Source organism: Doryrhamphus excisus, linkage group LG4, assembly GCF_037039965.1.
Source record: "Doryrhamphus excisus strain RoL-2023G ecotype Guam linkage group LG4, RoL_Dexc_Guam_v1.1, whole genome shotgun sequence".
Taxonomy (NCBI): domain Eukaryota; kingdom Metazoa; phylum Chordata; class Actinopteri; order Syngnathiformes; family Syngnathidae; genus Doryrhamphus; species Doryrhamphus excisus.
The window spans coordinates 3,241,887-3,257,726 of NC_136360.1; the positions used below are offsets into that span (position 1 = coordinate 3,241,887).

The following is a 15,840-nucleotide window of genomic DNA, read 5'->3' on the forward strand; positions in this document are numbered from 1 at the left end:
CTAAGACAGGAGGAACATGAGTTCCTTGGCAACCCCGGCCCCAGAGGTTATGGTTGTTTAATTTTAAATTAATGATGTTATGAATTAATGACGTTTAATGATGAATTATTATACATTTTTAATAATATTTGTAATAAAGTTTGGACTAGAGTCAGTGCCACTGAGGAAAAGACAGGAAGCAGAACTGGAGGTAGCAGAGATGCGGATGCTGAGATTCACATTGGGAGTGACCAGGATGGATAGGATCAGGAACAAGTACATCAAAGGGACATTACATGTTAGAGGCCTTGGAGATAAAGTCATAGAGGCCGGACTGAGATGGTTTGGACATGTCCAAAGGAGAGATAGGGAATATATTGGTAGAAGGAGGCAAAGAGGAGGTTTATGGATGCAGTGAAGGAGGACATGAGGGTAGTTGGTGTGAGGGAGACAGATGCAGAAGACGCATTGATTTGCTGTGACGACCCCTGAAGGGAAAAGCCGAAATAGAAAGAAGAAGAATTATTATAAAATTATATGTACTGTGTGTGTCAGGCTTCATATTTATTTACTTTGGCACAAAAACAAAGTCCATACACAAGTAAAGGTAAAAGGAAAATGGAATCAACATGAATGAGGAAAGTAGGATAGGTTTTTCCAAACCACATTTTAAAGACCTTGGCAACTAAAAGACATATTACCCACAAGCACTTGGCTATTAATCAGACATGCACTGACTCTCCTGAGTATTGCACGATCACAACAAACCTTATCTAGCCCTTTCAGAAGGTTTTCAGCTTTAGGGTATTTGAGTCATTAATGAACCTTAATGAATCAGGCATATGACTGCATACTGTAGCTCTTCCAACAACAGCTGATGGCCTGTTGGGGCAATGGACACTGCTCCAGAAGGCGTTAACATCATAAGGAGATTGCAGGTTATAAGTTAATTTGGTCAAAATTCACAATATAATTTGGATTGTATATCGAATATGAATAGAAATATTGATCTAGCAGAAATAAATATCTCTGAAAGTAATCTTAACATAAATGCAGAATAAAAGATGATTTTCAGTCATCGATTTTTGCGTCAGATCAATATAATATTATTATTTTATGTAACACCACTACATAAAATAAATAACAGCGTTGCTAACACGTGTAATCATTTGTCAGGGCTATAATTTAATGTACCCTTAACTCAAATTAAATTCTCTGGTGCTGCAGGGCATCATTTGTTTTGTTTAGACTTTCCGTTCCTTAGCAACAATACAATAACAAGCTATCTTTCATGTTTTAAAACAGACTGTTTCGTGATTCACTGAAATATTTACTTTTAACTTAGTAAAAGGCAAACATTCTAAAATCAGAAAGCAGACAGCCAGTTGCTGACCTGTAAAGCTGATAACGGCAATCAGACTTCCTTTTGTGATAATGTGCTGATCCAGTCTGCTAAGCAACTACTAAGAACACCAACCGGTGTTCACCAGCGTGCCTCCCGACCCTCCAGACCCTGACCTGTGATCACCTGCCAAGACTGTTTCCAGTAGTGTTTGTTATTAATTTCATCTCATGACAAAGACACAAAAGTTCATGAGCAAACAGGCCCTCCCAGACACGTGTTCATTTGGCCCCAGCAATAAAACATCTGCTGAGGGCAAAACAAAGAACAAGAAGAGTACTACATGTGTGCGTGTATGCATTCATGTGTATGTGCATACATGAGAGAGTGTGTCGGACTTTTCCACACTTTCAAATGTTCCCGGAAGTCTGTTGGAACCTCCTGCTGCTTTGCGCTCCAGCAGATGAGTTTTTATTGTGTGTTCAGAGCACCACGGCAATTAGATGAGTTTATGGTAAACGCTAAGAAGCGGATAAGCTTGTCATTCTGTCAGAGCTAATTTCCCCTTCATTCCTAACTATGACCTCAGTGGGTTGCCAAGGGTGGACACGGGCCACAGTCCTGTATTTATTAAGCACTGAGGGAAGACACTGTTTTTGTAGCCTTGCCTGGAACTACGTACATCCAATGAAAAGAGGAAAAGTGATTTAATTCAATTATAACCCTTTACTGAGTAACCACATTTGGTCATTTAAGTGGGTGTTGAACCGGGGCAACCCCGCCCACCCGCCCAAAGTCTCACTATAATCATATTTGTCAGATAATTAATATTTAACCCTACGCCGCACTATGCACACCCCTGATCTTATAGCTATTTAACAATGTGATTCACTCTCGTTATCTATTATACTTGTTAGCTTTCTTCGTCGTAAACGAAGAATGATAATCAAAGGGCGTCAGGTAGTGATTTTGCAGCTGGAACTAGGTGCGTTGCAAGTCACTTTGTTGCAAATGTTGATCTGAAATTAGAGTCTGAATTAATTCTCTTGACGGAACCTTGGCTTCTACTGGCACCCACCCATTAATCTATGCTGGAGCTTATCCCAGCTGACTTTGAGCGAGAGGCAGGGTACAGAGCTGGGATAGGCTCCAGCATACCCCTGCAATCCGTAGTGAGGACAAGTGGTATAGAAAAAAGATGGTGGCTCAGAATGTGGCTCATCCCTTCTGGCGCTGATGAAGTAGGATGAATAGAGGGGGGGGTGAGTGTGCGTTGGCGTGAGAACAGACTGAAAGCGGACATCACACCACACTGTGACAGCTGAGTGCAGACAGGGGAGGCAACACATACCACCTTGCCCCAACCTTGGTACCTGCCCCCCCGCACACACAGCACCTCTCATACAGAGAGGTACACATGCAAACCCAAACCCTGACCCATCACAGACTTGTGAACTTCTACGTGCACAAGCACAATAATGTATTCTCTCAACAGTACCACTAAAATGAGGACAATATACTTTTTTTTAATTGACTTCACATTTTTTTTGTGTGGTATTCTACACTGGTCACTTGTGTCAGTAATGCTATTGTAACATTTGGTGAGATACACAAGCATCAGGCTTGAACAGTTGGTTGGCTGTCATTGCTTGAAATATCTCAAAACAGACACAATACCCCAAACAAAAATCCAAACATGGATCCAAACGCAACACGAGTTGAAACTCGAACTCTGAACTCCCGACATCACTTCCTGTTTATCCGAGCGCAGTGATTCCCAAAATTTTACTTTATTCTTCCAGTCCAACTTGTATTAGGTGCTAATTGTTTTTCATTTTTATTCATATACCCCCTATGACAACAAGTGTACCACTGGGGGTACGCATACCCCACTTTGAGAACCTAGGCCCCAGGAAACACGTTTATTGCAACACAAGTATAAGTCATATTTATGTCTTCAATGGCTTACACTCTTATTATGTCTACTATATTGGGTAATATGAGTGTAAAGGTAACTATAGGGGTGTTATTTCATGTCTAGAGGGCTCTAATGTTAAAAAAAACACTTTTAGAACTTCATAAATACATATTATATGATTTCAGAAACAATAAATAAGGAATCCTAATTTGCAGAAATTCACTTACAAGGGAATACAGTATATACAGTAGTTAACGAATGATGTTGGAAAAAGTGGCTAATGCGGAAATATTTAAAAAAAGGTAACTAGAAGCAACATAATGGCAAACAAGATTACGTTTATGGATAGCTGCAACCACTGCATTAAAAATATGAATGAAAATTGTCCTATATGTCTGTTCACTGCTTTGGGAATTAGAACATCTCAGTTAGAGTTTGTTCTATATATGCATGAGTTAGATAACTCCCGCGTCACACATGTGGACAAATAACACATAGGTACTAAAGAGTCAGAGGCCTCCAGCTACCTACTTCGAGAACATTGTGGCGCCCACTTGCCAAATACTGTCTCCTCTCCAACGTCTGAAAATGAATGAATGGGCCCATGTACAGTAGATACTGACTAGGAATTTTTAATACACTCATGAAAAACGTACATTCTTACAATGAACTCATGCATTCCAGTAGGGAGCAGACATAGCAGCTCCCACTTTAGTGTCGGACCAGACTAGAAGAGCCGACTGTACTTGACTGATGTTTAATGACTGTGTTTAGCTAATCTAATATAGGCTTAATACAAAACAAACACGTTTCCAAACTGTCATGTTTACATATGGTAATGGTAATGGTTTAATTTCATTTGAACATGCCATCAGATTACAATTGCGTGAATCACATAATCAGTTCACAGTATCAAGAAATACACGGTAGGATGAAGTCGCGACGAGTATCAAGAAATACACTGTATGATGAAGTCACGACGAGTATCAAGAAATACACTGTATGATGAAGTAGCGACCAGTTAGAAATTGTAAACAAACAGAGATGGTTCGACGAGGTGTGGCCAACTCTTGTGATAATGAGGACATTGCAAAAATCCACAAATTTGCTGTGTCATGAATGCATTCAGACCGAATATGAGCATATAGAATATAGCCCAATACACGTCACTATTCTTTTATTTCCAGCAGTCATATCATCAATAAATACTAGCTAGTACCATGTGCAGCCATTACTACACATATTTACCACTAACTACTGATAATTTTCCCATTTGCAACAGAACTGTGTATGCCCTTCAATGTGTAACCTCCTGTGTAACTGTGTAACCACCGCATTTTAATGGAAGAGGTGCAGGCTGAGTTCTTATAAAATGCAGTTCTGCCATCTGGTCGTTGTTTTTTGGCTTAAAACTGCATCGAACATTCTCTCTTCTATTGTAGAGTTGCATCATCATCTCTTTGTGCGTCTCGGCAAAAAAATGTAAAAAACAAATAAATAAGTCTATAGGAGCAATCAGTCGGGTTGAAAAAAAATTATGATTTAATGTTGGCCTCTGTTTGTTGTAGATTTTGACAACTCTCTTTGCAGATTTTGTATTTTTGTCCCCATATTTTGCTCCCATGATGAGGAAGGTATAATCGAGCTTTGCTTTCACTTGTTGTCAAAGGATAGTGTCCATCGATGAGACAAGCAATGTACCTTATTGTGCTGCTGTTTCAACAAGAATGCCTAAGAAGAATGAAAACACGCTGCAGGGCGGTGACAAGAAGGTATGTCAGCAGGTGAATTTAGTACACTCACCTGCATCCCATAATGAGTAAGCTCTGTGTTTTTGTTCCAGGGTTTAGACAAGGACAAGTTGTGGAGTAGATGATGAAAACAGTGTAAAAGGTCAGTCTATTTGGGTCTGGTTCATACCCCCCCATCATCTTGACATACAAACACAGAACCCGGCCCTCCAAGCAATACAGTTTAGACTCTGGGTGTCATCGAGCAAAATAATATAGTAGCCCATTATGATTCAATTTATCATGTTCAAACTCATAAAATCCAGCCACATTACAGTAATAAAACTAAAACTAAACAGGATCCAACCTAAAACTTTTCAACTTTAATTAGCCTGACCTACACAGCATGTCTGCATGCTCAGAGTCTGATAATCGGGACCATTTGATCATTTGAGTGGGTGTGAGCTCGATGGAAAGAACACATTTACAAGCCAATTACGTGTGATCATTTGCGGGTACTTCTGAAAGTGTGTCAAACTGAACCACCGAATGGGAAAATATTTTTTTCAGGTTCCCACTTGTCGACCTAGAATGTCACGGATGAACATGTTTCACCTGTTTGCTTTTCAGTGCGCATTATTGTGCAGAAAATACGAGCATGGCATCATTATTTGTATTTTCAGTAGAGGTTACTGTCTGAGACCACCCACAAAGAGCAAATAGCCATAAGTAACTGACACCCACAAAAATGTCTATTTTTGACACTCAAATAAAGCCTGGGTTATGCTGTTAGATGCTTTAATAATGTTCAATAGTTTTTACTTGGTAATACTACAAGCAGGCTGCACATAGTCTGAGTGTTTAGCGCGCAGGCCTCGGAGACCAGAGTTCAATTCCACTCTCTGCAATGATCTCCCCATGCATGCGTGGGTTTTCTCCCAGTACTCCGGTTTCCTCCCACATTCCAAAAACATGCTAGGTTAATTGGCCACTCCAAATTGTCCATAGGTATGAATGTGAGTGTGAATGGTTGTTTGTGTATATGTGCCCTGTGATTGGCTGGCGACCAGTCCAGGGTGTATCCCGCCTGTCGCCCGAAGACAGCTGGGATAGGCTCCAGCACCCCTGAGTCCCTCTTGAGGATATGTGCTAGAAAATTAATGAATATTACCAGCAGTTCACATATTCTTCCACTTAATAGTATAACTGATGTTAATATTTTCCTGACAAAGCAGTTAACTTGAGTATAATAACAGTTTGAAACATAAAACATTATTTTATTATTGTAACTAATATTGAGGATGTAATCACATCATATTAGTTACTGATAAACGAATGACATTCTGAAACTATTACTAAAAGCATACATTACACTTCACAAGAATGAGGAATTGTGTACATGTCTACAGTTAACACTTTTTCTTTGTCCTCTCTGACCTGGATATCTTCGTTTTCCCCAAACACCCCGATGCCTGGTCTACTTCCTGAGTTCTACTGCTTGGTCTCACATACCAAACCAGACATTCACACACCCCCACTGACGGCTAAGTGTGACCAGGTCATCTTACGAGGCCGAGAAGAGTTCCTGTTTGCGTGTCTGGTGCAGCTGTCTCGCAGCCTGCTGCACTGTGCATCATCCGAGTGATGGAAGGATGGTGTGTGTGTGCATAAGCATGTGGGATTATGACGGACAAATTGTGTTTATGTATAAGGGATTCTCTCTGGTCTGCTTATTTTTCAGTCCTCACTCAAGACGGTGGAATATCATAGATATAAAGTTTATCATATACAATGTATGTGTTCAACTACATTACAGTACAAACAATAAACCTTGTACAGCGTCATTAAAACCACAGGTTTGCATAGATGGGCAACAGAACTGGGGGACAATGACTTCCGGTTCTGGTTCCAAGTTCAGAACAAGCTAACAGGCTGCTAACAGGGACGGTTTATCAAAAATACATTATGAACGCATCTGGTAGTTGTATGGGAACAGAGGTTCCCATGTACTGTAAAGGAAATTGTTTCAGTAGTATTTAACATTTTAACTGTCAAGTGTAAAAATAACTTATAATAATAACACTAAATACACACTAAATAAAACTAAATATAACTAACATTACTCACCATCTGAGGACATGTGTCGTAGGCACAGCAAACCCAGAATAGAGGAGAGGGAGGTAGCTGGCTTCAAGTATTATACTTACTAACTGGCACGTGAGCGTATAAATAAGTTAACTGCTGTACACTAAAACTTAACAACCAATTATGTACTCACCATTAACTGTGATGACTGTGTGTTCTTGTGATGTTAGCCCCCAGACAAAGCTGACTTTGCAGTATAGTTTCCAGCAAGTCTCAAGTAGCTTTCAATTCTTTAATCCCAAGTCTAAACCAAGTCTCAAGTCAAGAAAAGACACTTTGAGTCAAGTTCCAAGTCATAGGATTTTCGAGTTTTTACAAGTCAAAAGTTACTGATGTTACCTTACTGTCTCTTTAACACACGGTACTAAACTGAGCTGTCACATCAGCGTCTCCAGACCAGAATACCAGCACAAAAACACAACATATGCTGGTAGCTGGTCTATGCTGTTGTTTTCAGCAGGGGGCATCAGTAATGACATGAAAAAACGAGACATTACATTAGCTTAACACTGCATGACGTCATGAAGCATGTCCAACATGATAGAGTGAAAAAAAACTTCCATGTGAATGTGGTAAGTTTTTGGCTTTTCAAGGTTAGAATAAGGAGACCTGAGTTGAATTCCAACCTCGGCCATCTCTGTGTGGAGTTTGCATGCGTGGGTTTTCTCCGGGTACTCCGGTTTCCTCCCACATTCCAAAAACATGCTAGGTTAATTGGCGACTCCAAATTGTCCATAGGTATGAATGTAAGTGTGAATGGTTGTTTGTCTATATGTGCCCTGTGATTGGCTGGCGACCAGTCCAGGGTGAACCCCGCCTCTCGCCCGAAGACAGGTGGGATAGACTCCAGCACAACCCCGCAACCCTTATGAGGATAAGCGGTAGAAAATGAATGAATGAATGAAGGCTAGAATAAACAAATTAGGGGCTAACTGGTAAGCTCACTAGCTTGTATGAGAAATATGTATTCAGAAAGTCATAAACAGGTTTTCTGTGCTCTAACTACCAAAATCGTGTATTAACATTGAATCACATATCGCAGAAATTCATTTATGGTGGTCGGGTCTGGAAGAAATTAACTGCAAAAAACGAGGGATGACTGTATGACTGAGTTTTGTTTGCTTGCTATAATAAATTACATTCTCTGACAGCACCTGCATATTATAAGAAATGTCCTTGGATTTCTGTACAGCTGTTTGGTAGAATGCATTGACTTGTATTGTCTAACTTGCTATGGCTTCAATCCAAAAGAAGATTACTGGAGATACGATTTCACGTAGTAAAAAATGTGTTTTCAATAGGAACACATTTTCATTCCAGCAAGACACAATAATGTATGATCATTATTGTCATATTACTGGTAATATAATACATTTTCCTGATGTATGCTAACCTATATAAGTCAGTCAAGCTCAGGTACGCATGTCTCTTTTTAGCAGGACATTCAACTGTAGGAATTAAGATTCCGAATGTTAATTTCTGTAGGATTTAACATCATGCATGAAAATTAATCAAAAGTATCAGTATGACAATGTTATGAATGGACAAACACACCAGACACAAATTCAGACCAATCCCTAGGGGAAGCTTAAATGCAATAGGAATGTGACAGACAGTTGGGGAAGTCAGGTTGACCCCATGCCACAAACTCCTGGGTGGATTCCAGGTATCTCAACCTCCTGTTCCATTCACAGATGGATGTCAAGTCTCCCTGAAGGAATCCAGGAAAGTTCCATAAAGGAAGTCCTATAAGAAAGGCGAAGATGCTGAGGAATTTGCATCTGCAAGCTGTCTAGTCAAAACAAGTTGTCTATGGCGTAAAGTGTGAGTTTGAAGGGGGGGGCTGTGTGAGGCGTGACCGGAAAGAGGCCTTCAGGGAGACAGGAACTTGTAGGACTGAACCTAAATATTAGGTCTATGAAAACATGACCTAAATATTGTGTCTGTAGGGCAGAATTTTCCATCCTGTCTGCAGACCTAAATTCACACCTAAGCTTTTACACGTTATGGCAGATTTGACCACTTTTTAATGACCGTTATTTTCCAGTCACAGCAAGCCTGCCCACAGTAAATGCCTGAAGCAATATGCCTTTAAAAGATGTGGTAAGTATTAAATGTAGAGATGGAAGTAACACACCTGACCGAATGCTGAAAAACATTTGTTGGAATTGTTTTATGAAACATTTGAGAGTTATGGTTCATTCCAAATGTTCCACCTATGTTGTACTCAAACCAGTCACAATTAGCTCCTCGGATCTTCTGTGCATTTAACATCCACACCGAACCACAGCTTTTTGAAAACAATGACGTCACCAGGTTCATTTCGATGATTGATTGGCTAATATTTGACATTTTCAGATAATCTGCATCTAAATTGTCACTATTGTGTTATTTACAGTTATTTGCAACCATGTTTGATTACCATCCTGAGCAGTCATTTCATCGTCTTATCAGAACCGTGTGTAGTGTTCTGAACTGATAAATTTGGCTCTTTGCTGGGGTGAAGACAACATCTCCATAAAGCAGGCACAAAAACACTCCGGAATAATCTTGTAAGTCATAGAATACAAAACATTGTATGAACAAAAAGGAATTTCAGAGAGTGGGAATACAAGAAGTGAATATTCAAATATATTGTAAAATTCCAATACTACTTCTTGTTCAAGTCTTTCCATAATTAAATATTTTCTGACAACTATTATAAATGAAACTGAAAATGTTCACTTCAAACCATTCCAACATCACCGTTTGTACAGCATTTTAGGTCAGCATTACCAAACAGCACCACCTTTTTCATATAGTCATTTCATATGTGCCTATTTCTTTATTAGCTCTTCTGTCTTTTCCCCAGAGCAGAAGGCATATGTTTCATCTGGAAATAATACTAGCTTTAGGTCTTTCATGGCTTTAGAGATGTCATTTATATATAAATAGAACACTTTTGGTCCCAGTATTGACCCCTGGGGTACGCCGCACAATATATTTAAGCATTCATGCATCATTGAATATCATTTGAAAAGTTTAAGGCTGTTATGACAATTTCATTTTATATCTCGGCAGTAAATTTTAATGTAAGATAATTGACTGATAATTGATAATTGACGATTGATAATTGACTGATAACTGAGAATTGTGGCGTGTTGACGTTCCTGTTTCTAATGTGTGCTGACAGCAACAGTCTTAACGGTTTTGCTCATCTTGCTTTCAGTGTCATTAAACAAATTAAGGTACTGTTGTTGCATACCTACAATGTTTATTTTCTTATCCGAGTGTTCTACCCTGTGTCTTTGAGCTGGAAAACGTTACAAATGACATCAACAAAAAAAACACTGAAATATTAGTCGACAAGTGAATGATTGTCTATGTGTGCTCTGCTATTGGCTGGCGATCAGCACAGGGTGTACCCCACCCCTCACCCGAAATCAGCTGATAGGCTCTACCCCCATGACTCTATTGAGGTTAAGCGGCATAGAAAATGGAGGGATGGATATTAATCGACTATGGACAAAACCCAACATCTGATCTGACTATGAAAATTCAGCCTCAGTGTGGACTGATGTTACAGATCCAGTGTGGATTCTGATGCAATATGATACAAACGACGGTTAAACTTTGCAGGCTGTTAATGTGTCACAAGTGTGCACACTTCAACTTGCTTGGGTTTGTTATATGCAATGAATCAGCTGGATATTTACACTCTTAAGGGCAAATGCCCCTCTCACATAAAAAATACAAGTGGAAAAGTAAAGCAAGTGGGACAACTGCATGGACACATGGACGATGTGGGTATCAAAATAAACACTAAGACACTCATAAATATGCAAAATAATACTGTTTGATACCAAGTTATCACCCACAGGGCATGCTGGAAAGCCTAGGTGCACGCTTCCCCAACAGGAAGTTCCCCAGCATGCTTCCTGTTGGGAGTCAAAATGACCAAAAAAACATTTTTATGGGCCATTTGTGGTTGGTCCCGTTATGTGAGCCCAGTGAAAAGTGCGGATTTGCTGTATACACCACACTGCATAACGGTTATGAGTCATTAAAGCATTGATAAATTAATTCCCTTGCTCTTCATCACAGCTGTCCTGCTCTATGTCATGGTAACAATAAGCACATCAAGCCTAAAGAATACTGGAATTGACATCAATGTTAAATTTGCAGTGTGTTGTATCGTGCATCGCCTGTCAATGCCTGAGGAAATGTAGCTTTGCACCACGCTCAGCATAAAAAGATGCGAATAGATGTGGTGTGCTGATGGCAGCATTGCCAAAGCTTTCCCATCAATACAACAGTGGGACCAGGCCCCATTAGAGTCACCGATCCAAATAAAGTGACTGTGATGGGTAATGACAGCAGCTTTCACAGAAGCCAACCAACCGTTTTTTCCTCATTCTCTCTCTCTCTGTGTGTGTCACCCATACAAACACTCACCTTATTCTACCTTATGTCAGCATGAAGTATAAAACCAAAACATGATAGAAGACAACTACAGGAACAAAATTGTTAGTAGCTGCAAGTTGCTTTAATACATTTTAGATAATTATTTTTTTGTGTGCAAACTTGATAAGTGTGCAGCACATTTAGTGTAAAATTGAAGAATAAGGAAATATGGTTGAAAAATGGGCGTTGCCTGTGCCTAATCAATTTCATTGTGCATGATGGTGCACAACGTTATGTTTAAATGGTGATGCTGATTCAGTCATTTATGGATGCAATTAAATATTTGGATGGAGAAACAGGAAGTATATCAAAAAAGAGTTCACATTAATATTGACTGTTATTTATCCTGGTGAAAGAATAGGCTTCCTCGCCACGCTAACATCAAATGCTACTTTAGGTGACAGTGATCCATGGTGGGCAGCATATGTTGTCAATTTCCTACCTCTCCTCGCCTGCTCTCCGCACCGGGTCTGGTGACGAGTGCCGTGTCCCCGCACACCACCGCGGCATCCTCCACGAACACGCAATCCGGCAGAGTCTCATCGGCGGGCAGCTCCAATATCTCGAGCCCGAGCGTGGTCCTCAGGACTCGGACGTACGCATCATGCTCCCGCTGAGCCTTGGCCACGTCCACCTCCGCCTGGCTGCTCCGGAGCGCCTCTGTAGCCAAAGAGTTAGGGGTTCCCCGGACGATAGCGTGGGTGTAACGACCAAAAGCTGCCATTAAACCAGACATGTTTTTCCTTCACTTGGCAACGCGTAAATATAGGGGGGGGGAAATCAAACCCGCAGAGCACAACGAATCAGTGACCATTAGCTATCACGATGCTGCCTGGATTGGGTATACACCACCTTTTCACTGTGTTGGGTTAATTCTTAATTGACAGTAGGCTGCTTCATTGAGTGTCAGTGAGCCGCGCTCCAGTCTCCAGGCGAGTCGCGGTGACGCGCAGCGACCATCACGTGGAGCCCAGCAGCCTGTCAGCCCGAGAGGCGTTAAACACAACAAGTGATAGCCAGCTACACCCTCAACCTTGGCTTCCAGCAATTTCACACCGAACTAACAAACAGTCATCAAGCAGCATTGCAGCGCCCGTGCTTTCCAACCAGTTACAGCAATTCATAAATAATATATACAGTACAGAATTCCTTCATACGCATATGGGCCACTATAAATAAAACATGTTTATGTGTATTCACTTTGCGTTAACTTCTCAAAAATGTGGATCGCCTGCACAATCTACCAAAAAGCTTAATCCAAACAACAATAATGCTCAGTTTTGGCTTTACGTAGTCATAGTTACCCTTGCAATTTCAGTTTGTAGTGTAGAACTGCTCAGCATTCATCCATTCATCCATTTCCTCAACCGCTGTCTGTGGGCAAGGGGACAGGTACTGTCACAGGGCATATATATATACATAGACATAAATCCTTCACATTCACTCACATTCAGACATCATTGTTGACTAGAAGTCAGGTGAGTCAACCATTAGATCAAAGGTTCTCAATAAGGAGCCCACAGCCGGCCAAACATCCCCCAAAGAACACAGTATTCAGTCTAACAAGAGAAGTGTCGCTCATGTAGTACTTCCTCCGTTCTGCAGGGGGCAACAGTGAGGTCTATGTGTTACAATGAAGCAGCGGTAGAAGAAGACAGCTAGCATTGAAATGACTAAGCATTCATTCATTCATTCATTTTCTGCTGCTTATCCTTACGAGGGTCGTGGGGGTGCTGGAGCCTATCCCAGCTGTCTTCGGTCGAGAGGCGGGGTACACCCTGGACTGGTCGCCAGCCAATCACAGGGCACATATAGACAAACAACCATTCACACTCACATTCATACCTATATGGACAGTTTGGAGTCGCCAATTAACCTAGCATGTTTTTGGAATGTGGGAGGAAACCGGAGTACCCGGAGAAAACCCACGCATGCACGGGGAGAACATGCAAACTCCACACAGAGATGGCCGAGGGTGGAATTGAACCCTGGTCTTGACTAAGCATATCAATCCTAAAAAAAAGTAGACACTGAAAATAGGATCTAGGATTTGGCCATGCATCAGAATGTTTTCAGCGATATTAAGATGGAACTAACTAAGCTAACATAAAATACTATATTTTGGGCAAATAACGCCACGCCTCGCTAAAGGTAGCTCGTTTTGAGTGACACTTCAGCGTCTCCGATCACAGTTCGTTTTACTGTAGGTGAAAAGCATTTATTTAATCCAAAGTGAAAATATATATAGTTCTGTGTGTACTAAATACTCCATGTTATTTTGCTGCTTATAAACTATGTACAATTTTTTTAATCTTTAAATGTAGTGGGTGTGGCCTATATATCGGTATGCTATATATCGGTAGTTTCAGAAATAAAAATACGTCAAGAAGGTAAATAGTACTTCCAGTCCAGCAGTATGTGAGATGTACATGAGGAAAAGTGTGTACTGTATGTGTGAGGAGGAAAGAAATGGGGTTTAAAAGGTACCATCTGAGGAAGGTTTTGGGCTCATTGAAGCGGTCTGAATGGACGGAATGTTTCTTCAGGCATCCCAGAAGCACATTCTTCCACTGCGGGACCTTGGTTTGTCTTTTCTTGTTCCAGATTCCCTCAATTATCTCAGTCTGTTCGAAACATTCCAGGAGCCCCACATTCCTTTTTTCCACTCCAGCCAGGCTCACCAACCAGAGCCCCCCTGACACAAACACCTGCAACCACCCAGACACCAGGACTCTTTTTCCATCATTCCTCATCATGGAAAGACATGGACCGAGAAAAGACCCCCTCTACTCTCCACCCCTGTCTTTTTTTTTCCCTTTTCTCTCCATGCTGAGGAATTTGGCTTAGTTAGATGAAGGAAAACCCTCATACTCGAGCACACCTGGCTGGTACATTGTGCAGCTATGAAAGCAATGAATGAAAGCACACCCAATCCACCAGCTGTGGATGAACCAGAAACGAGAAACACTGCCTCGTATTTGTCTGGCTCGATTGTGATGAGATTCTCTCAATCTAACCTGACATGCTTGATTGCACAGGTGCATAGGGCATATGCGTAGATCTGCAAGCAATTGCACTGACTACATTGAAGAGATGATGCTAAAAGATGAGGTCTATTTCCGGGTGATAATGAAGCAAATTAAGAATGTATCCTGAGGCCTTCCGGCAGTATTGCCAGTTGCTTTGGATGCAAAATGGTTTAAAACAATAAAAATCTGAATGAAATATTCACGACAGACACATTTCCTTGACAGGAAAGGAAGCAGTTACATGCATGAAAGTCACCTTAAGGCTGATAACAAAGGGATGTCTGGAAAAAGTACAGGAAGTGAAATATAAGGATTAAAAAGATTATGAAAAAAACTAGCATACAGGAGGAAGTTAAGACTTAATCGCTGAATAACTCGACTCCGCTGAGATTTACAGTTTGATGTCGTGTCATCTCTTTGTAAAATTCCATTTGTGACAAAAGACGCCAACATTTTTTTTTCGTTTATTTGTTTTAGCAGACTGACCTGATTTTACAATTGCGTTTTTTTTCCCCTATTTCAAGTACTAAATCAGAGATTTTGGGCTTGTGAAATAGCAGTTGAATAAGTGTTCTGCATAGCTGCACCTGACTGCGATACACCGTGAACCTTAAAAACTCACCATACTCTGTCAAATGTTTGTTTTTCAAATTCTATTTTGAATCAAAGCTTTTTAATGTGGTACCGCTGCAATATATATTTTTTGTGGCACAGGACGCAAACTTAACATCACGCTCAGAAGTTTCATAGGCAAACATGTTGGGTTTCTATAGTGCACAGAGGGATCTCTACAGGCTGTTAGTACTTCTATAATGCCTCATATTAACTCACTAGCAAGATCTCATAGTGTATAGACTGGTCATATAGTTCATCTCATTTCATATTGTCTGCATACTGTATTTGTATATAACTCTGGGTAAAATTGTTGATTTGTTCATACTTGGGTTGTTTATATTGTTTATTTTTTTATATTGTGTATTTTTTACTGCTTAACTGATTCTGTACTCTTGCTGCTGTGATGAATAAAGGCATATCTTATTTTATCTTATCTTAACATAGCCTGTATCGACACCTGTAGCGACAGGTGATCTGCTCGATCGGAGCACCCCTAATACTGACATTAGTGAACTGACCCACAGACACTGCAAAATCTGCGGAAAGCTGTTCCAGCTGCAAAGGTGTGACCTACTCACTAAAATAAAAATAATTGTCCGGAAAAATAATCCTGACTGATAAAGTAAACAATCTTGAATG

General features: G+C 40.5%; 1 protein-coding gene across 2 annotated transcripts in view; it reads right to left on the reverse strand.

Moving 5' to 3' along the window:
* ddah1 (dimethylarginine dimethylaminohydrolase 1) overlaps positions 1 to 15,840 on the reverse strand; it is a 54,175-nt gene that overhangs the window by 35,697 nt on the left and 2,638 nt on the right. Inside the window, exon 1 of one of the 2 annotated variants that reach the window (XM_058072891.2) lies at positions 12,000 to 12,559. The exons of the other annotated variant lie outside the window; for it this stretch is intronic. Within the exon in view, the coding sequence (XP_057928874.1) occupies positions 12,000 to 12,293 (294 nt within the window). The 5' untranslated portion in view covers positions 12,294 to 12,559. Of the gene's footprint in view, positions 1 to 11,999; positions 12,560 to 15,840 lie in introns of those variants that run through there. 2 annotated transcript variants of the gene reach the window in all.